At 38.8% G+C, this 15596-nt stretch overlaps 1 protein-coding gene across 1 annotated transcript in view; it reads right to left on the minus strand.

Annotated features, from left to right (window-relative positions):
• The window catches only part of SORCS3 (sortilin related VPS10 domain containing receptor 3), a 795336-nt gene that overhangs the window by 126279 nt on the left and 653461 nt on the right, over nt 1-15596 (minus strand). The window contains exons 10-11 of the mRNA XM_007530390.3: nt 4427-4573; nt 1539-1641 (exon numbers count right to left, since the gene is read on the minus strand). Coding sequence (XP_007530452.2) covers nt 1539-1641; nt 4427-4573 — 250 coding nt within the window. The remainder of the gene's footprint in view (nt 1-1538; nt 1642-4426; nt 4574-15596) is intronic.

A 15596-nucleotide genomic window follows, 5' to 3' on the forward strand; every position in this document is an offset into this window, starting at 1 on the left:
CCATGAATAAATAATAAATCTTCAAAAGCTCTTTAATAGCTACATATCTCCTAATCTGTACAGATGTGAAATGGACTAGCTTAGAGGTTTGTGCTGGTCTCAGATAATAACAAACACCATTAAGTCCACCTCAATATGCTCTAAGCTCTCTGCTTAGAGCAGTCTTGCAGATAGATGGTCTCATCTCTAATTCTTACAACTCTCATAAGGTAGACAACAGCCCTGCTGAACAGAGGAAGAAAATGAAACTCAAAGGTTAAAGAGCTAATACGCATTCACAAAGCTCCTAAGTTTCAAAGCTGAGTTTAGAAGTGAGGTTGACAGGGTTCCTGAGGGTATTCATTCATTCACGCATAGTGGAAGCATATAATTTATTGCTTCCATTGAAGAATATGAGCAAGTCATATTCTGAGATGAGAGTAGTTTAAAACATCCACAATATTGATGGTAACATGTTGAGAGTTCAATAGTCCTAGGCACTGTAAATTCATATCTTCATTTAATCCTTTAATTCTATTATGTTAGTACTATTATTCCCACTCTGCCAATAAGAAAAATAAAGTTCAGAGTGGGTAAGTCACATGGCACAAAGATTGACTATGTAGCACACTTTTAAATACTATTATCTTACATCACTGATCCATTATTTTCCAGAACTAATTCTACAATAGTTCATGGATTCATTGGGACCTTGAGGAAAGGCATAAAGCACATTAGCCCATGAATTGGGAGGTGTGACTATTGCAGAGTGGAGGTCATGCCAAAGGCAAGGCAGCCTCAGAGCCTGCCCACCAATTGTCCCTGTTCTGGATGGTCTGACACCAGTGGTGTTAATAGAGGTGGTGTCAGTCCCTATATAGTTCAGAGGTGTGGCTGAAATGCCAGAAGACTATGCTAACTACAATTCTAATTACAGTGATAGGTCATTGGTGGTCTGGAAAAATCCACAGGTTGGAAGTTTGGAGAAAGCTTTGTGTTGGAGGTCTCAAGAGTTAATGCAATCCAAGTTGAAGGTAGTATCTCAGAAAATCTCTGTGAATACATCTGCTTTCATTGGGGAAAAAAAATCTGCCTAACACTAGAGCTCTAACCTATAAGAATAAAAGTTTGTCTTGCTTTATGCCATCAATGTATTCCTGAAAAGGTGTATGTAAATCAAATGCATGATAATCAGAATGCATTCTCTGGAGACGTTCATTTTCGTTTCTTAGTCGCTTTATCATCATTTCTGATTGATGGTCAGTGGACAGTGGTTCCAACAATGCAACCTTAACTTTTTCTGCCCTTTCCCCAGGCTCTCAGCCAATTGGTTAATCCTGTGTAAACAAACCTTTACATGCTCCAGAGACCTCCTGATTAAAAACAGCTCTGGGGTGAAACCCTTTGCAAAGAATCCTCTAAGTAAAGAGAAAGCACCCCAACTTACCTACTTGACAAGCCAGGGAGTTCATATATCATGTTTTATTAAAGTAAAAAATCCCTATTACAAAAACTCTTATCAGTCTGTTTATTTTGAGAGGAAATGAGGAACTCCTTACCTGTAGCCACTACAAGTCCTGGGGCTGTCTCCTTGCTAGAGATTCTTCCTGAGGAATATGGGTTTTCAGAGATTTGCAAGTGCAGGTGTAAGGAGCAGAAGGGCTAAAATTAAAAACAAGAATATAGCTTAACTGCAGGAAACTACTTATACACACTGCCCCACTAGAGAGGAAGCTCCCAGATTTTCCCAGACATTACTCCTGAATATCCCTTATGTTTCTGTTTCCCAAAATAACAAGTTAGTAGAAGTAGCTCATCCATCTAAGTGTTGGATGAGCTAAGGAGCAATTCCACCTGAGATCGCTAGTATGTTTATATCATACGCTGAGCACCAACCAATGGCCACTTCCTTCCCCTTTCCTATCACAGTTATGTTCAATCTCCCCTCTTCCTTGCCCCATCAGTCAAGGTCAGGCTCACTGTTGGCCTTATGAAGCTATTCTGACTATCCCTCCCATCTGATGACCCTGACTTCTATCTAAACTTGAGTATCAGATTCTTTCTCCTAGAGTTTTGAGGACCACTAGGTGGGGTGGATTAGTAGATGCTAATATCTACCTTCTTCTTCAGCCAGATCACATATATGTTTCATATAGTTTATTGTTATATTTTTAAATACCACATTTGAAGCTGCTATCTAAAACTCACATAAATGTGTTTCTATCTCATACATACTAATTTGTTCTCGTTGAAGTTCTTTTTTTTTAATTCTACCACTTAGCTTTTTCTGAGGGAGTAACACTGCATTATAACATATACTTCTTTCAAGTATGTATCACTTAAAATATACTAATATAAATTTGCCATTGAATGTCCTATTCTACCCAGTACCATATATTTGTCCCTTTGTTATACACTAGTGTCCCCATTCCTCTGATAACCACTAATTCATCAAGAAGCTTATTTCTATCTTAATTAGTTTCTCTGTCTTGTTTTCTTTATATACCACATATGAATGACATCATATGTTGTTAAGTCTTTCTGTGTCTGGCTTGGATTATTCTTGAAGAAGCTGGAGATTTATAGAGATGTAGATTTTATAATGAATAACAAGAAGAATATGATGAAGGGGAGAAAGTTAAAATTAGGTTGAGAAAACCATACCAAGACATAAATAAAGTCTCATAAAGAGTGCTTATGATGTGATCAGTTCCTAGACACAGGAGGTCGCTTCCCTCTGACCTCCATACACAAAATAATAACGGAGTTGTAACAAACCATGACATTCTAGCTTCTTAACATTATGTCTAGAACAGAGTAAGTAGCTAATAAATATTTTAGTGACAAAAGACAAATTTCTGATAAGGAAACACATAATCATAGCTGGGCCTTAGAAGAATTTGTTCAACTGGGCAACAGACACATCCTGTCTATAGCATCTTCTCCAGAATTCTGTCTCACAAGAATCCTTAGATACGAATAGATTAGCTAGCATCCCTGGTTGACATACCACTCTGGTCTTTCCTTAGCTCCCAAGGCAAATTTTCTTTCCTTGACATCTATCAAGCACTTAGCAAATGACATCCTACCAGTATTAGTAATATGTATATTGTAACCATGTCTCTTCCTTTAGCCCTTAAACACAGGCTCCACCCCCTCTGTTTCCTGAATACTAGAAGTTGAAGTACATAGAACATTTTCAGTAAAAATCTGCAGACCTAAACTAAAGTTTTCAACCAACTGATGTCATCCGAGTTTACAGATGAAGACTTTGGCACTTGTAGGAGCTTCTTGTCCAGTCAAATTTCTCTTTCTTTTCTTTCTTTGTTTCTCTTTTATTTCTTTTTTTCTTTTATGCCTCCAGGGTTATCACTGGGGCTTGCAAGACTGGCCAGCTCCTCATGGGGTGTGAGTGCTTCCACACTACGATCATCATCTCTGGCATTATGCTATTCCACTGCAGAATACTGTGCCCCAGTATGGTTCCGTAGCCCCCATGTCCACTTGGTCGATTCCAAATTACATTCCTCCATGAGGATAATTTCTGGAACCATCCGTTCTACCCCGGTTCCATGGCTGCCAGTTCTTAGCAACATCACCCCGCCAGATATTCGTCGGGATGTGGCATCATCTAAGTTCATTTCCCACGTCTACGCTCGACTGGACCTGCCAATATACGTGGATATCTTTGCCCACCCTGTTCAACGCTTGACGTCTCGTCACCCAATCTGGTCCCCTATGCCTACACTGAACTTCTCTGTTCTAGTCTCTTAGAAACAGAGCTGGCAGTCAGCTGAGGTAAAGAACAAACACCTCATCACAGACCCCTGCAAGCGTCAACCTGGCTTTGACCTAGCACATTATGATTGGGCCCTCCTCAATCGCTATCAAACAGGCCATGGCCGGTGCGCCGCTATGTTCCATCGCTGGGGAGCCATAGACAACCCAAACTGCCCCTGAGGCTCCAGACAGACTATGACCCACATAGTCAACGACTGCCACCTCTCCAGATTCAAAGGAGGTCTCGAAACTTTACATCAGGCTCAACCTGATGCTGTTGACTGGCTACAGAAGAAGGGCAAACGCTAGAAGAAGAACTGGGGCTTGGTGCCAGCACAATAAATCCATTGCTCCTAGAGGCCATTTTTCCCACATTTTATTGGATGGGACAGAGGGAAACTGAGAGAAGAGGGAGAGGGAGAGAGAAAGATAGAAACCTGCAGACCTGCCTCACTGCTTGTGAAGCATCCCCCTTGCAGGTGGCGAGCCAAGGGCTTGAACTCAGATCTTTCTGGTGGGTCCCTGTACTTAGTACTATGTGTGCTTAACTAGGTGTGCCACCACCTGAATGCCTTGTCCAGTGAAATTTCTAGGAACTCTTTGAAGTAAGAAGCCCTTGACACAGCATTCCCAGGAAACCAGATGACCCTTGGCATGTGAGACTGACCAGCAGACAGTGTACTGGGCTTCCTCTTAGGTCCACGTCAGGAGCTTGTAGTAGGCGCCAATCCCTGCCCTTGTTGTAAGTGATGTATGTCTTCACCTGGTCATCCACCTTCTTGTTTGCCAGGAATATCCCTTTGATACCTGCTACCTAGGAAAAAAGGCGAGAGATGGGGAACCATGTTGGGCCAAAATGCCTGTTTCTTGAAGAAGTTCTGGGAATAGCCCTGAACTCCCCATAAGGTTTTAGGTGTATAAAAAGGAAGAGAAACCTGGTGAGAAATAGCATTTATCACGTGTTCCCTGTGAGAAGTTCATCTCATATCCATTTCTTCCCATCCCCAGATACCTCATATCCTCTTAGTTATCTGATATTTTCTTCTTAATTTTTTGTTTTTCTAATTTTTTAATCTGTATTTACTTTATAGAGACAGCCAGAAATTGAGAGGAAGTAGGCAATAGAGAGAGAGAGAAAGAAAGACAGGCAGACACCTGTAGCACTGCTTCCCCACTTGTGAAGCTTTTCCCCTGCGGGTGAGGACCAGGGACTTGAACCCAGGTCTTTGCGTATTGTAACATGCGCGCTCAACCAGGTGCGCTACCACCCGGCCCGTTATCTGATTTTTTCCAATGTATGTGTCTTAACTTTATTCCACAGACCCTTCTTCTCCTTAATTAACTATTAATGTTCCTGCTGAGGTGTAAATGTGAAGATGGCTGAAGGAGCTGCCATTTCTAGAGAATACAGGGTTTTGCTTAGGAGGGACTTCTCATAGGTTTTTGAGAAATAAAGGTATACTCCTTATTGGTGTAATTCTAAATACACTTTTCTTCCTTTTCTTCTTCTTCTTTTTTTTTTTTTCTTTGTGGTGAGGAAGGGTGTCAGATGACCTAGCTTGGTGATTCAGCCACTGTCTTATGCTGTGTCACTAAGTCACTGTGTGTCTTCAAACAAATCCATATCAACTTTGAGTCTGAGCCAGTGGTCACTTTGGATTTGGAGGGAAAAGTCTTGCTCCCCATTTGTTATTTCCTCATTTGGGTGGCAAAGGATATATGAAGTAATGTCAATCATCCTTGCCAAAGGTCCCAATGTTTTGAGATTTACATACACTGAATATTTTGAAGGGAGAAGAGTATCATAGGGAGATAAAAGATCAAAACATATTCCTAGGCCTTTATGCCCAATACCAGGCTACCATCATCTGAGGCTCTAGTCCTTGGATTTCCACATAGATATTATAGGAATAGACCTCAAATAGATCCCTCTCTCCTCCATCAGGAACATCATCTATGGGCCTCTCCAGGACACTGCCTTCACTGTAAAGTAGCAATGATAATGACTACCCCACTTCAAAGGGAGGTTGCAGCATCCTACCTTGCCACTAGAGAAATATTGGTCCTGAAATGAGTGCAGTTCCCACCTGTGAACATGGATTGTGATCTTAGACTGACAGGGACTAGGAGGTTGCAAAGCCTCCTGTGCTAAATGTAAATATATAAGGTCCCTGGGTCAGATGAATGGGTTAAACAGTTAATAGTATTTATATACTTTCTTCAAGTTTGAGAGCTACTATCTACCCTAATCCATTTTCAAGTTCTGCTCTCAACTCTCACACCATCTTCTCAGACAATATTCTTAGTCCACCTCTATGTTAAATATCAAGCTCAAACAAAAACTACTGATGCCATTTTCCCCTAGAAACGTACCTAAAGTTTACTTCCTAGCTTCTCTCTACCCTGAAATCTCTATTCTCTACTGCTCTATTCCTACTCTTTGGCTCCTGTTAGTTTAATTTTATTATGTTATCATCCTTTGTATCTTGCTGCCTTTCAGACTCCATGTTTCAGATGCTACTATAATTCCGTCCTAACTTCCCTGGGCAGATGACTTCACCAATGTGCCCTGGAACCTCACTTCTCCAGACTCTACACCACTAGGGAAAGATAGAAACAGGCTGGGGGTATAGATCCACTTGCAATGCCCATGTCCAGTGGAGAAGCAATTACAGACGCCAGAACTCACACCTACTGCACCCCCCCAAAGAATTCTGGTCCATGCCTCTAGAGGGGGAGAAATGTTAGGGGAAGATGACTAGAGGGCTCGGAACTCCAACTTCATCAAGACCCCAAGATCCAGAGAAAGAGGAACAAAGAAAGGTTATTAGGAAGTAGAAATAGGTGTAGCTTTGACTTAGAAGGAAGGGAAGGTAGGAACTGAAAAAATGGGCCAAAACACACACACACACACACACACACATTATTTATTATTTATTATATTATTATTATTATATATATATATAATAGTCAACCCATGTCTGTGACCTCGGGAGAAGTACTGCAGTTTCCAGAGGAAGGAACGGGGACACAGAACTCCATTGGTGGGAATGGTGTGGAATTATATCTCTGTTGCCTCATAATTTTGTAAATCAATATTAACTGACTAATAAAAAACCTGTAGTAGGAAAACCAAAGTGTAAAAGGAAAAAATTACAATGTTAGCAATATTTAAAAAGATATTAATAATCTGCAAGGGTTCTTGAGGAAGAAAATTGTCTAAATTCTACACAAACATTCATTCCTTCTATATCTACATTCTGAGCAATAGAAATACAGTAGAATGACAACACCCTCTATCAAAGAGAGATTTCCTTCACTTCCCATACAAATCCCAGCATGTTTTGAAGCCAAAGGGTCAACTAAAGTGTTGAAGTACACACAGAAAGAGCAGAAAGGGGAGAGAGGAGATAGGAGAGAAGGTGAGAAGGAGAGCAAGAGGAAGAGGTAGAGGTAGAAGGAGAGAGAGAGAAAGAACAGTTTGTATGGTAGAATTTTATATAGTTTTGTTGTTGTTGTTGCCCTTTTTTACTGTTGTAGTTACTACTGTTGTTATTGATATTTTCATTGTTGAAGAGGACAGAGAGAAATTGAGAGTGGAGGGGAAGACAGAGAGGGGGAGAGAAAGATAGACACCTGCAGACCTGCTTAACCACTTGTGAAGGGACACCCCTGCAGGTGGGGAGCTGGGGGCTCGTACCGGGATCCTTAAGCCAGTCCTAGTGCTTTGTGCCACTTACGTTTAACCTGCTGGACTACCACCCAACTCCCAGAATTTTATAAAATTTAAATTTTTTTTATTTATCTTTTTTATTGAGAATCATGGTTAACTGAGGCTTACTGCTGTTCTAAAAGAGTCCCAGTGAGAGATTAAAGATAAAGAATGCTAAAGAACTGAGTTATCTTATTCTCAAGTGGTACAATTTAAATGATAAAATAAGTCTTCTCTTTAGTTTTTAGGCTATTTGATTGTTCTTGAAGGAAAATCATAACCCAAATAAAATACACACACACAAAAAGATTAAAAGGATGTCCAGAAGAGATCAGAATTACCTGGGAAGGACACCTCTAGGGGATTTAACGAAAGGCCAATGTTGGACTGATGAGAATACTAACCTGAACAGAGAGTGGGCAGATCAAGAAGAAGCTGGCAGGAAATGGTATAAAAATCTGCCCTTGCCCACGGGCACCCTCCCTCCTGTAACTCCTTAATGTTGGCATCATTTCAGAAAGTCTGGCCTCTCATATGTTCATCTAGGGGCTAAGAGGTACTCAATTCACTTCAGTCCTTAAAACCAACTGCAAAGGTATTTTTCTCTTTAACCTAATTGCCAGCCATTTCTCACAGACAACAAAGTTTGTATTTCTTTTGAAATTTCTACCTGATGTAAGCCTTTTGTCATTCTCCTTAATCATAGAGCCAGTGCCTATTATTTTTTTTGAAGACCATTGGGAGAATGCTTTCCCCTAAATTCCAGAGAATTCTCATTGCCACCCCCACCTGCATATCATGTACCTACGACCCTGATGTCTATTTCTTGGAAGAAAAAAAAAAAAGGTAAGATTTAGGCTCCTGAGCAGACCACTAAATCTGCTCCTAGGATGCTCCTGGCGTCCCCGCCCCCTCTGTGTGTGTTCTATCACAGCATAAATACTACCAGTCCTTCTGGTTAACCATAATCATCTGGTAGATTGGCCACAACCAACTACATCTTCTCACTGAGAGTATCACCACTCAGATGGGAATATTCTGTGTCTCACATATTCTGAAGACAAAATTGGAAGAAGAGGGACTAAAAAGATTTAGGAAAGGACTTACAGGGAACTCATCTGAAGCTCTGATGGTATTTCTCTTTTAGCTGTATATAATGCTAAGGCAATCTTCCTCCCATCTGAAAGAACTAGAATACTTTTCACTAGAACTTGGATTGTTCTTGAATTAGTGTTACTGAATTGCTTTTTGTTCCTACACACTGTATATGTTGACCATCTATATGGATGGTGCATAGCTCTGGTGTACCATAGACCAACAACTTGCAAACTTCTTGACTCCACCAAAGTATTAAATAAATAATATTTCAGCATACTATAGTCATTCCTATATATGCATATCAGCATAAATACCTTGCTGACACAAAACTATCATGGAACACTTCTCACCCTCACCACATGCAACACAAAGGAACTGGAATGAAATTCGCACTTTGACTTTTTTCCAGCCAAGGAGATACTTGATATTTGACAAAATTTAAATATGTTTTTAGCCTACTGCTGTTCTAAATCAGAGGCATAGCTGTTGATGCTAGCTAGTCTCAGAAGATGAAGAAGGATACCATTCTGGGATCTTGGTCATGGGAGACAAGTGTCAAGCCTGCATATTGACTTCCCCTCTGGGAATCCATTTGAATGGCAAGGAGACTGAAAATTACCCCTTGGCAGAACTTGGGGTCCATGTGGCTGGGTCATCTGTTAATCGACCTACCTGGTCCCTCAGGATAAAGAATGAAAGATCCTACTGAGAAAAACAATCACCACAATTGGCCTTGGGCTGTCCCTAGAGTGGAACCTGTGGTGAGGGACCAACAGTTTACAGTCTGGAAAGATAATGTCCTTGTGGAGCGTAGAAGCATGTGTCTACCTGGTCAGAGGAGGGTCACCCAAGGACATGATACAGCAAAGGGGGGGGGGGCAATCACCAGGGACAAGGAAACTTGGGAAACACTAATGATAAGCAGAGTCCAGAATCTAGAGATGGTTCCAGAAGTTTCATTCTATCCATCCAAGTATAATGAGTCAACGTTATTAGCTAGTGTCAGTGGGTCCCTATAAAATGGGCACATGTGCATGCATGCACACAGCTTCTAATACCATGTGATGGTGACTATATAAAACAACTATAACTCACAAATATATTTGATGGAGAAAAGATGTAAGAGGATGCTGACACTTTAAAAAACAGTTTGGTAATTTTTAAATAAATGTATACGGACATTAAACACAGTAATTCTGTTCCTAGGTATGCTGTGTCTATTAGAAATAATAAAATGCATCCTCACATAAATATTAATAGAAATTATGTTATCACACAAAATTGGAAACAGTGCAACTTAATACACAAACTAGGGCATATTCACATAATAGGATACCACTTAGAATAAAAAGGGAAACTGATACTTAGGAACAGCATGCTGAAGTTCAAATGCATATATCTAAAATGAACCAAATGAAAAAGACAGACTGAAAATATCACCCAAGATATAACCACCTTCACAGGGCACTCTGGGAAAGACATAACTAGAGAAAGAAGGAGAAAGATAACAGACTGTGTTTTGCTGCCAGTGAATTGGGGTGGGAGAAGTGTTGACTATAAATGGCTCATTAGAGAAAGCATTTTAAGGTACAAAAACTCTTCTATGTATTGATTATGATAATGGCTACACAACTACATACCCCTGTCAAAACACAGCACTAAGTACCAAAAAGGGTAAATTTCACTGCACATAAATTATATCTTGATTTAAAAATATGGAAAATAGCATAGTAGGAAGCTTTTGGGCTTCTAAAATAAGGTTTATTTATTTTTAAAAAAGGTGAAAGAAAGGGAGAGAGGAAAGGGAGGGAAGAGGAGAGAACCAGAGAAATTCTCTAGCATATGCAATGCCTGGGATAGAACTCAAGATGTCTGCCTGCAAGTCTGGCACTCTGTGAGTTGTACCACCTCCAGGATTGAAGCCCTGGGCTTTTTAATGGTTTAATAGATATGAATTCATTCTAATGCAGTGCCAGAGGTGTGATCTGAACAAAGTTAGAAATTATTTTGCACCTTTGAACTTTCCTAGGTAGAATGCAGAATGATATCTACAACAAAATGATACTGTGATCGATGAATATGAAATATATATACATATATATTGCTTAGAATTGTACAAAACAAATTGATAGTAATTAGAACATATGGTTATTTAGTCCCTTAAATATGTTGGTAGAATTAAGTGATATTTGTTTCATTTAATCAATTCAAAATTGAATTATAAAGATAATATTTGATTTAAAATTTGAGATAGTTTAGAATAACGGGTAAGAAACACCACCTTTTCTGAACTCTACTGCACTGCTGGTGGGAATGTAAATTGGTCCAACCGCTATGGAGAGCACTCTGGGGAAATCTCACAAGGCTAGTTACTAATGGACCCACCCTATGATCCTGCAATTCCTCTCTGGGGATATATCCTAAGGAACCCAACACACCTATCTAGAAAGATTTGTGTATACCTATGTTTATAGCAGCACAATTTTATTTTTGTTGTTGTTGTTTATTTTTTAATTTCTTTATTGGTAGAATGTTTTATACTCCATAGTAAATACAATAGTTTGTACATTTGACAGTAAATACAATAGCTTGTACATGCATACATTTCTTAGTTTTCCATAACAATACAACCCCCACTAGGTCCTCTGTTATCCTTTTTGGATCTGTACTCTCCCCAACTACCTCAGAGTCTTTTACTTTGGTGCAATACACCAACTCCAGTTCAGGTTCTACTTGTGTTTTCATTTCTGATCTTGTTTCTCAACTTCTGCCTGAGAGTGAGATCATCCCATATTCTTCCTTCTGATTCTGACTTATTTCACTTTACATGATTTATTCAAGTTCCATCCAAGATGGGCTAAAAACAGTGAAATCACCATTTTTAATAGCTGAGTAGTATCCCATTGTATATATATACCACAACTTGTTCAGAGCAGCACAATTTGTAATAGCCAAAACCTGGAAGCAACCCAGGTGTCCAACAACATATGAGCTAGTTTGTGGCATGGATACATAATACTACTCAGGTTTTAAAAATGGTGATTTCATTGTTTTCAGCTCATCTTGGATGGCGCTTGAAGAAATTTGGTTAAGTGAAATAAGTCAGAAACAGAAGGATAAATATGAGATGATCTCACTCACAGGTAGAAGTTGAAAAACAAGATCAGATGAGAAAACAATAAGCAGAACTTGGACTGGAGTTGGTGTATTACACCAAAGTAAAAGACTCTGGGGTGGGTAGTGGGGGTGGGGGTGGGGCTAGGGGTGGGGGGAGTTCAAGTCCTGGAACAAGATTGCAGAGGACATAGTGGGATTTGTATTGTTGTGTGGAAAACTGAGAAATGTTATGCATGTACAAACTATTGTATTTACTGTCTACTGTAAAATTTTAATCCCCAAATAAATAAAAAATAAGAAAAGTCACCTTTCTTACTACAATTTTTAAATATTTATTTTCCCTTTTGTTGCCCTTGTTTTTTTATTGTGGTTGTAGTTATTATTGTTGTTATTTATGTCGTTCTTAGATAGGACAGAGAGAAATGGAAAGAGGAGGGGAAGACAGAGAGGGTGAGAGAAAAATAGACACCTGCAGACCTGCTTCGCCGCCTCTAAAGCTACTCTCCTGCAGGTGGGGAGCCAGGGGCTCGAACTGGGATCCTTAAGCCAGTCCTTGTGCTTTGTGCCACGTGTATTTAGCCCACTGCGCTACCGCCCGACTCCCTACTATAAATTTTATATAATTTAAATGCTAGCAAATATTATGGTGAAAATTTAACCTATGTTGTATGTGGAAAATAAAAAATATATATAGACTTTTTAGAAGTAGTAAGGAAAAATCATAAACTCTCACTATTAATTTTTCACATTGAGTATATACTTTAATGAAAATATCTTACATAACTGGCTAGAGTAAAGTATATTATTACAATAATTTTTCCTTTTTATTTTTGCATTTTAATATGGGTTGTAGATATTTCTACTTTATTTTTCATTGCTGATGCAGCTCCAGAGGATGAGCCAGGGGCTTATACATTGTACACTACCATTTCTGAATGACTTTCCTATGCGTATTTTTTAGTACTTATTTCTCTCGAGAGTGAAAAAGAGACAGAGAGAGGTACAGGAGAGACAATATAGCAATGTGCCATCATTATCTGATATGGTCCCATATGGCACTACAATCTGAACTGAGGACCTCATAAAAAAAGTGTGACTCTGTGACTATACTGGATCAGCTTATGAATACCAAGTAGACAATTTAAAATGAATGAGAGAGAGAGAGAGTGTGTGTGTTCACCAATGATTATTTAAGGCATTAACTGGTACAAAGGCATTAAGGCACTATTTAAAGGAGTTAAAAGTTTAAAATCTAATATATGTAAAGTATTACAGAAAATGAACCATATCATAAGTTCACTATCAAATTTGGTAATATAACTAAAGCTATTGGGTAGAAACCTGCTTTTTGATTGACTAGTGGAAAAAGTTTTTTTTCTTAGTTCTTACTGTTTTATTTTATTTTATGGGCTTATTTTTTAATTTAATTTTTATTAGTCATTTAATATTGACTTACAAAATTATAAGATAATAGGGGTATAATTGCATACAGTCCTCAGCACCAGAGTTCTGTGTCTTATCATTTCCACTGGAAAGTGTAGTAGTTCTCCTAATGCCACTGATATGGGCTGATTATATATATATCCCATTTTTTCAATGGTCTTGCTTTCACTTCCTTTCTAGTTCACCCCTACACATATTACTACTTCCAAGTGTCTTTCTTTTTTTTTTCTTCTTCTGTCAGATAAGAGAAAGTGTGTCTAGTGTCCTTTGGTGTTTTCCAGATTTGCTTCCCTTTCATTGATGGTATACACAGTATTCCTGGTGACAAGTACTTAAGGTATGGGGATGCAGAGCTCTGTGGTTTACTTCTATCATTCACTACTCTGGGAGTAAGGATCAAAGTCCTTTTTGGGTACAGAGGGTAGGAGTTCTGGCTTCTGCAACTGCTCCTCTGTTGGGCATGGGTGTTGGCAGATTGATCTATATCCCCAGCCAAAAACGCCCAGTGTTTTGATCTGAGTAAGTTTTAGGGAATTCAGTGGACTTGGCCCTCATTGGGCTTCCAGACTTGACAATGTCAAAATCTTCAAGATAATTACTCAAATAAGCCCTCACTTTGCACCTTTTTAATGCTAACAAAAAATGAGAGTTTTATGTGGAAGACAGTGATATGACAGAAGATTTAAATGGTGGTGGCCAGCCCAAGCCACTTCATGGACATAAAAAAAGGAAAAAATAAAGGCTATAGGTGTACTCTCTGATTATATTATAATATAAATATATACATTAGCTATCCAGAGTGGATCACTTTAGGGTGGGAAAATATTCTGTTCTTTGTATGCAGATGTGAGGGAAAACCAAAACACTACCTCAGAGAATAAAAGTCCACCTCTTCAATCAAGTTCTTTAATTAGTATCTTTATAATGTTTATCACTCAGTCCTTTTCATATCAGACTCTAGTTCTCTCCTTGTGTGGGAGAACCAGGCATGCTTTCTCTCAAGCTCCAGAAATTTACTTTTTTAAGCAAACTCATTTTCAAGTGTCCTTAAACTCCTGAGTGAGAACTAAACTTTCCCTCTGTGAACCTACAATGTGAGATGTTATTGTAATACAAGCTATATTATGATTACTGCCCCAACAATCACTTCTATTTTTCTAATAGATTATAACTCTCAGGCACAAAACTATCAAACAAAATATGTTGAATGAAAGTGTGTTAATTCAACTGAACCGAAAGTGAATATGTACTGGTTTTCCCAGCTGAGCTACTCAAGGGCATTTTGAGTCCAGGAAAATGATAGTCTCTTTTCTAACTGACCATATGTTATACAATCTCAACTTCTATGAGAATCTCCAGTGAAGAAGGCTAAAGTCTAATGACCCCTAGAGACCAATTAAATTAAGTTTTATCTCCAAATTACATGATTTATCTCCAGGTGCAAAACAGCATTGCCCTCTAAAAACCTTCAATATGACCATGGTCTAAAAAGTGTCAGGATTCAATTAATTCCCTTGGTATAAAGTGCCTTGCAGAATCTGAATTACAACTGCTTATCTAGTACACATTCTTATATTTGATAAGCATCTATTCTACACAATTAGACTTGCTAGTTCAGCCTCACAAAGTGCTTCTGTCCAATTTTTGATTCACAGTATTCCTGCCTTTTGGAGTGTGTACCATTTTACATCGTCCTCCAACTGCAAATCAGATTAGGACTCTTGTTAAAAAGAACTGGGAATATACAGGTCATTACCTCCTTGCTCTGGTGTTATATTGATGGTTCTCTACAGGACAATTTTTTATTTACTATTTCTTCCTATCATTCAGTGTATGACTTCAGTTATGGATCATAGTTTTTAAAAGCCCATGCTTTCCTACATAGCTTTACAAAAAGAATAAAGCTGGTCATAAGGTTGGGAAGATATCACAGTGGTTAGGCACAAGACTTGAACTAATAGTCAGAGAACTATCACCAATAACTGGAGCTGAGAGGTGTAAATGTGTACACACACACACACACACCTTAACTATTTCAAATCTTATATAGGTAACCAGGAAATTTTATCGGTTCCCTCAAAGTTCAACAAATTATATTGTAAGTTCCCTAAGCCTTATCTTTCCCGGTTTCCTCTTGAGCTTGAACATAAAGTTGGGGCATAATAAACTATAATAAAATATGTGGAAGAGAAGTGTAACACAGCCTCTTATAGAGTGTGTCTTGCTCCTCTATACATATGGTGACATTATGCATACCCTCACACCACCCATAGAGACAGAAAACATGTGACTGACTTTGGCAAGAAGAAAATAAATTACATAGATTTAGGCACATCTTTTGTTTTGTTCCATGCTCCACTTAAATTCAGAGTGCCTTACTGTTCTAAATGACCAAGGAATTTCAGGCTGTTTTCCTTATGAAAGGAAAAATCACAGTAGAAAACTCATGTACTGTATCAACAGAATC

Source organism: Erinaceus europaeus, chromosome 14 (assembly GCF_950295315.1).
Source record: "Erinaceus europaeus chromosome 14, mEriEur2.1, whole genome shotgun sequence".
Lineage (NCBI taxonomy): Eukaryota > Metazoa > Chordata > Mammalia > Eulipotyphla > Erinaceidae > Erinaceus > Erinaceus europaeus.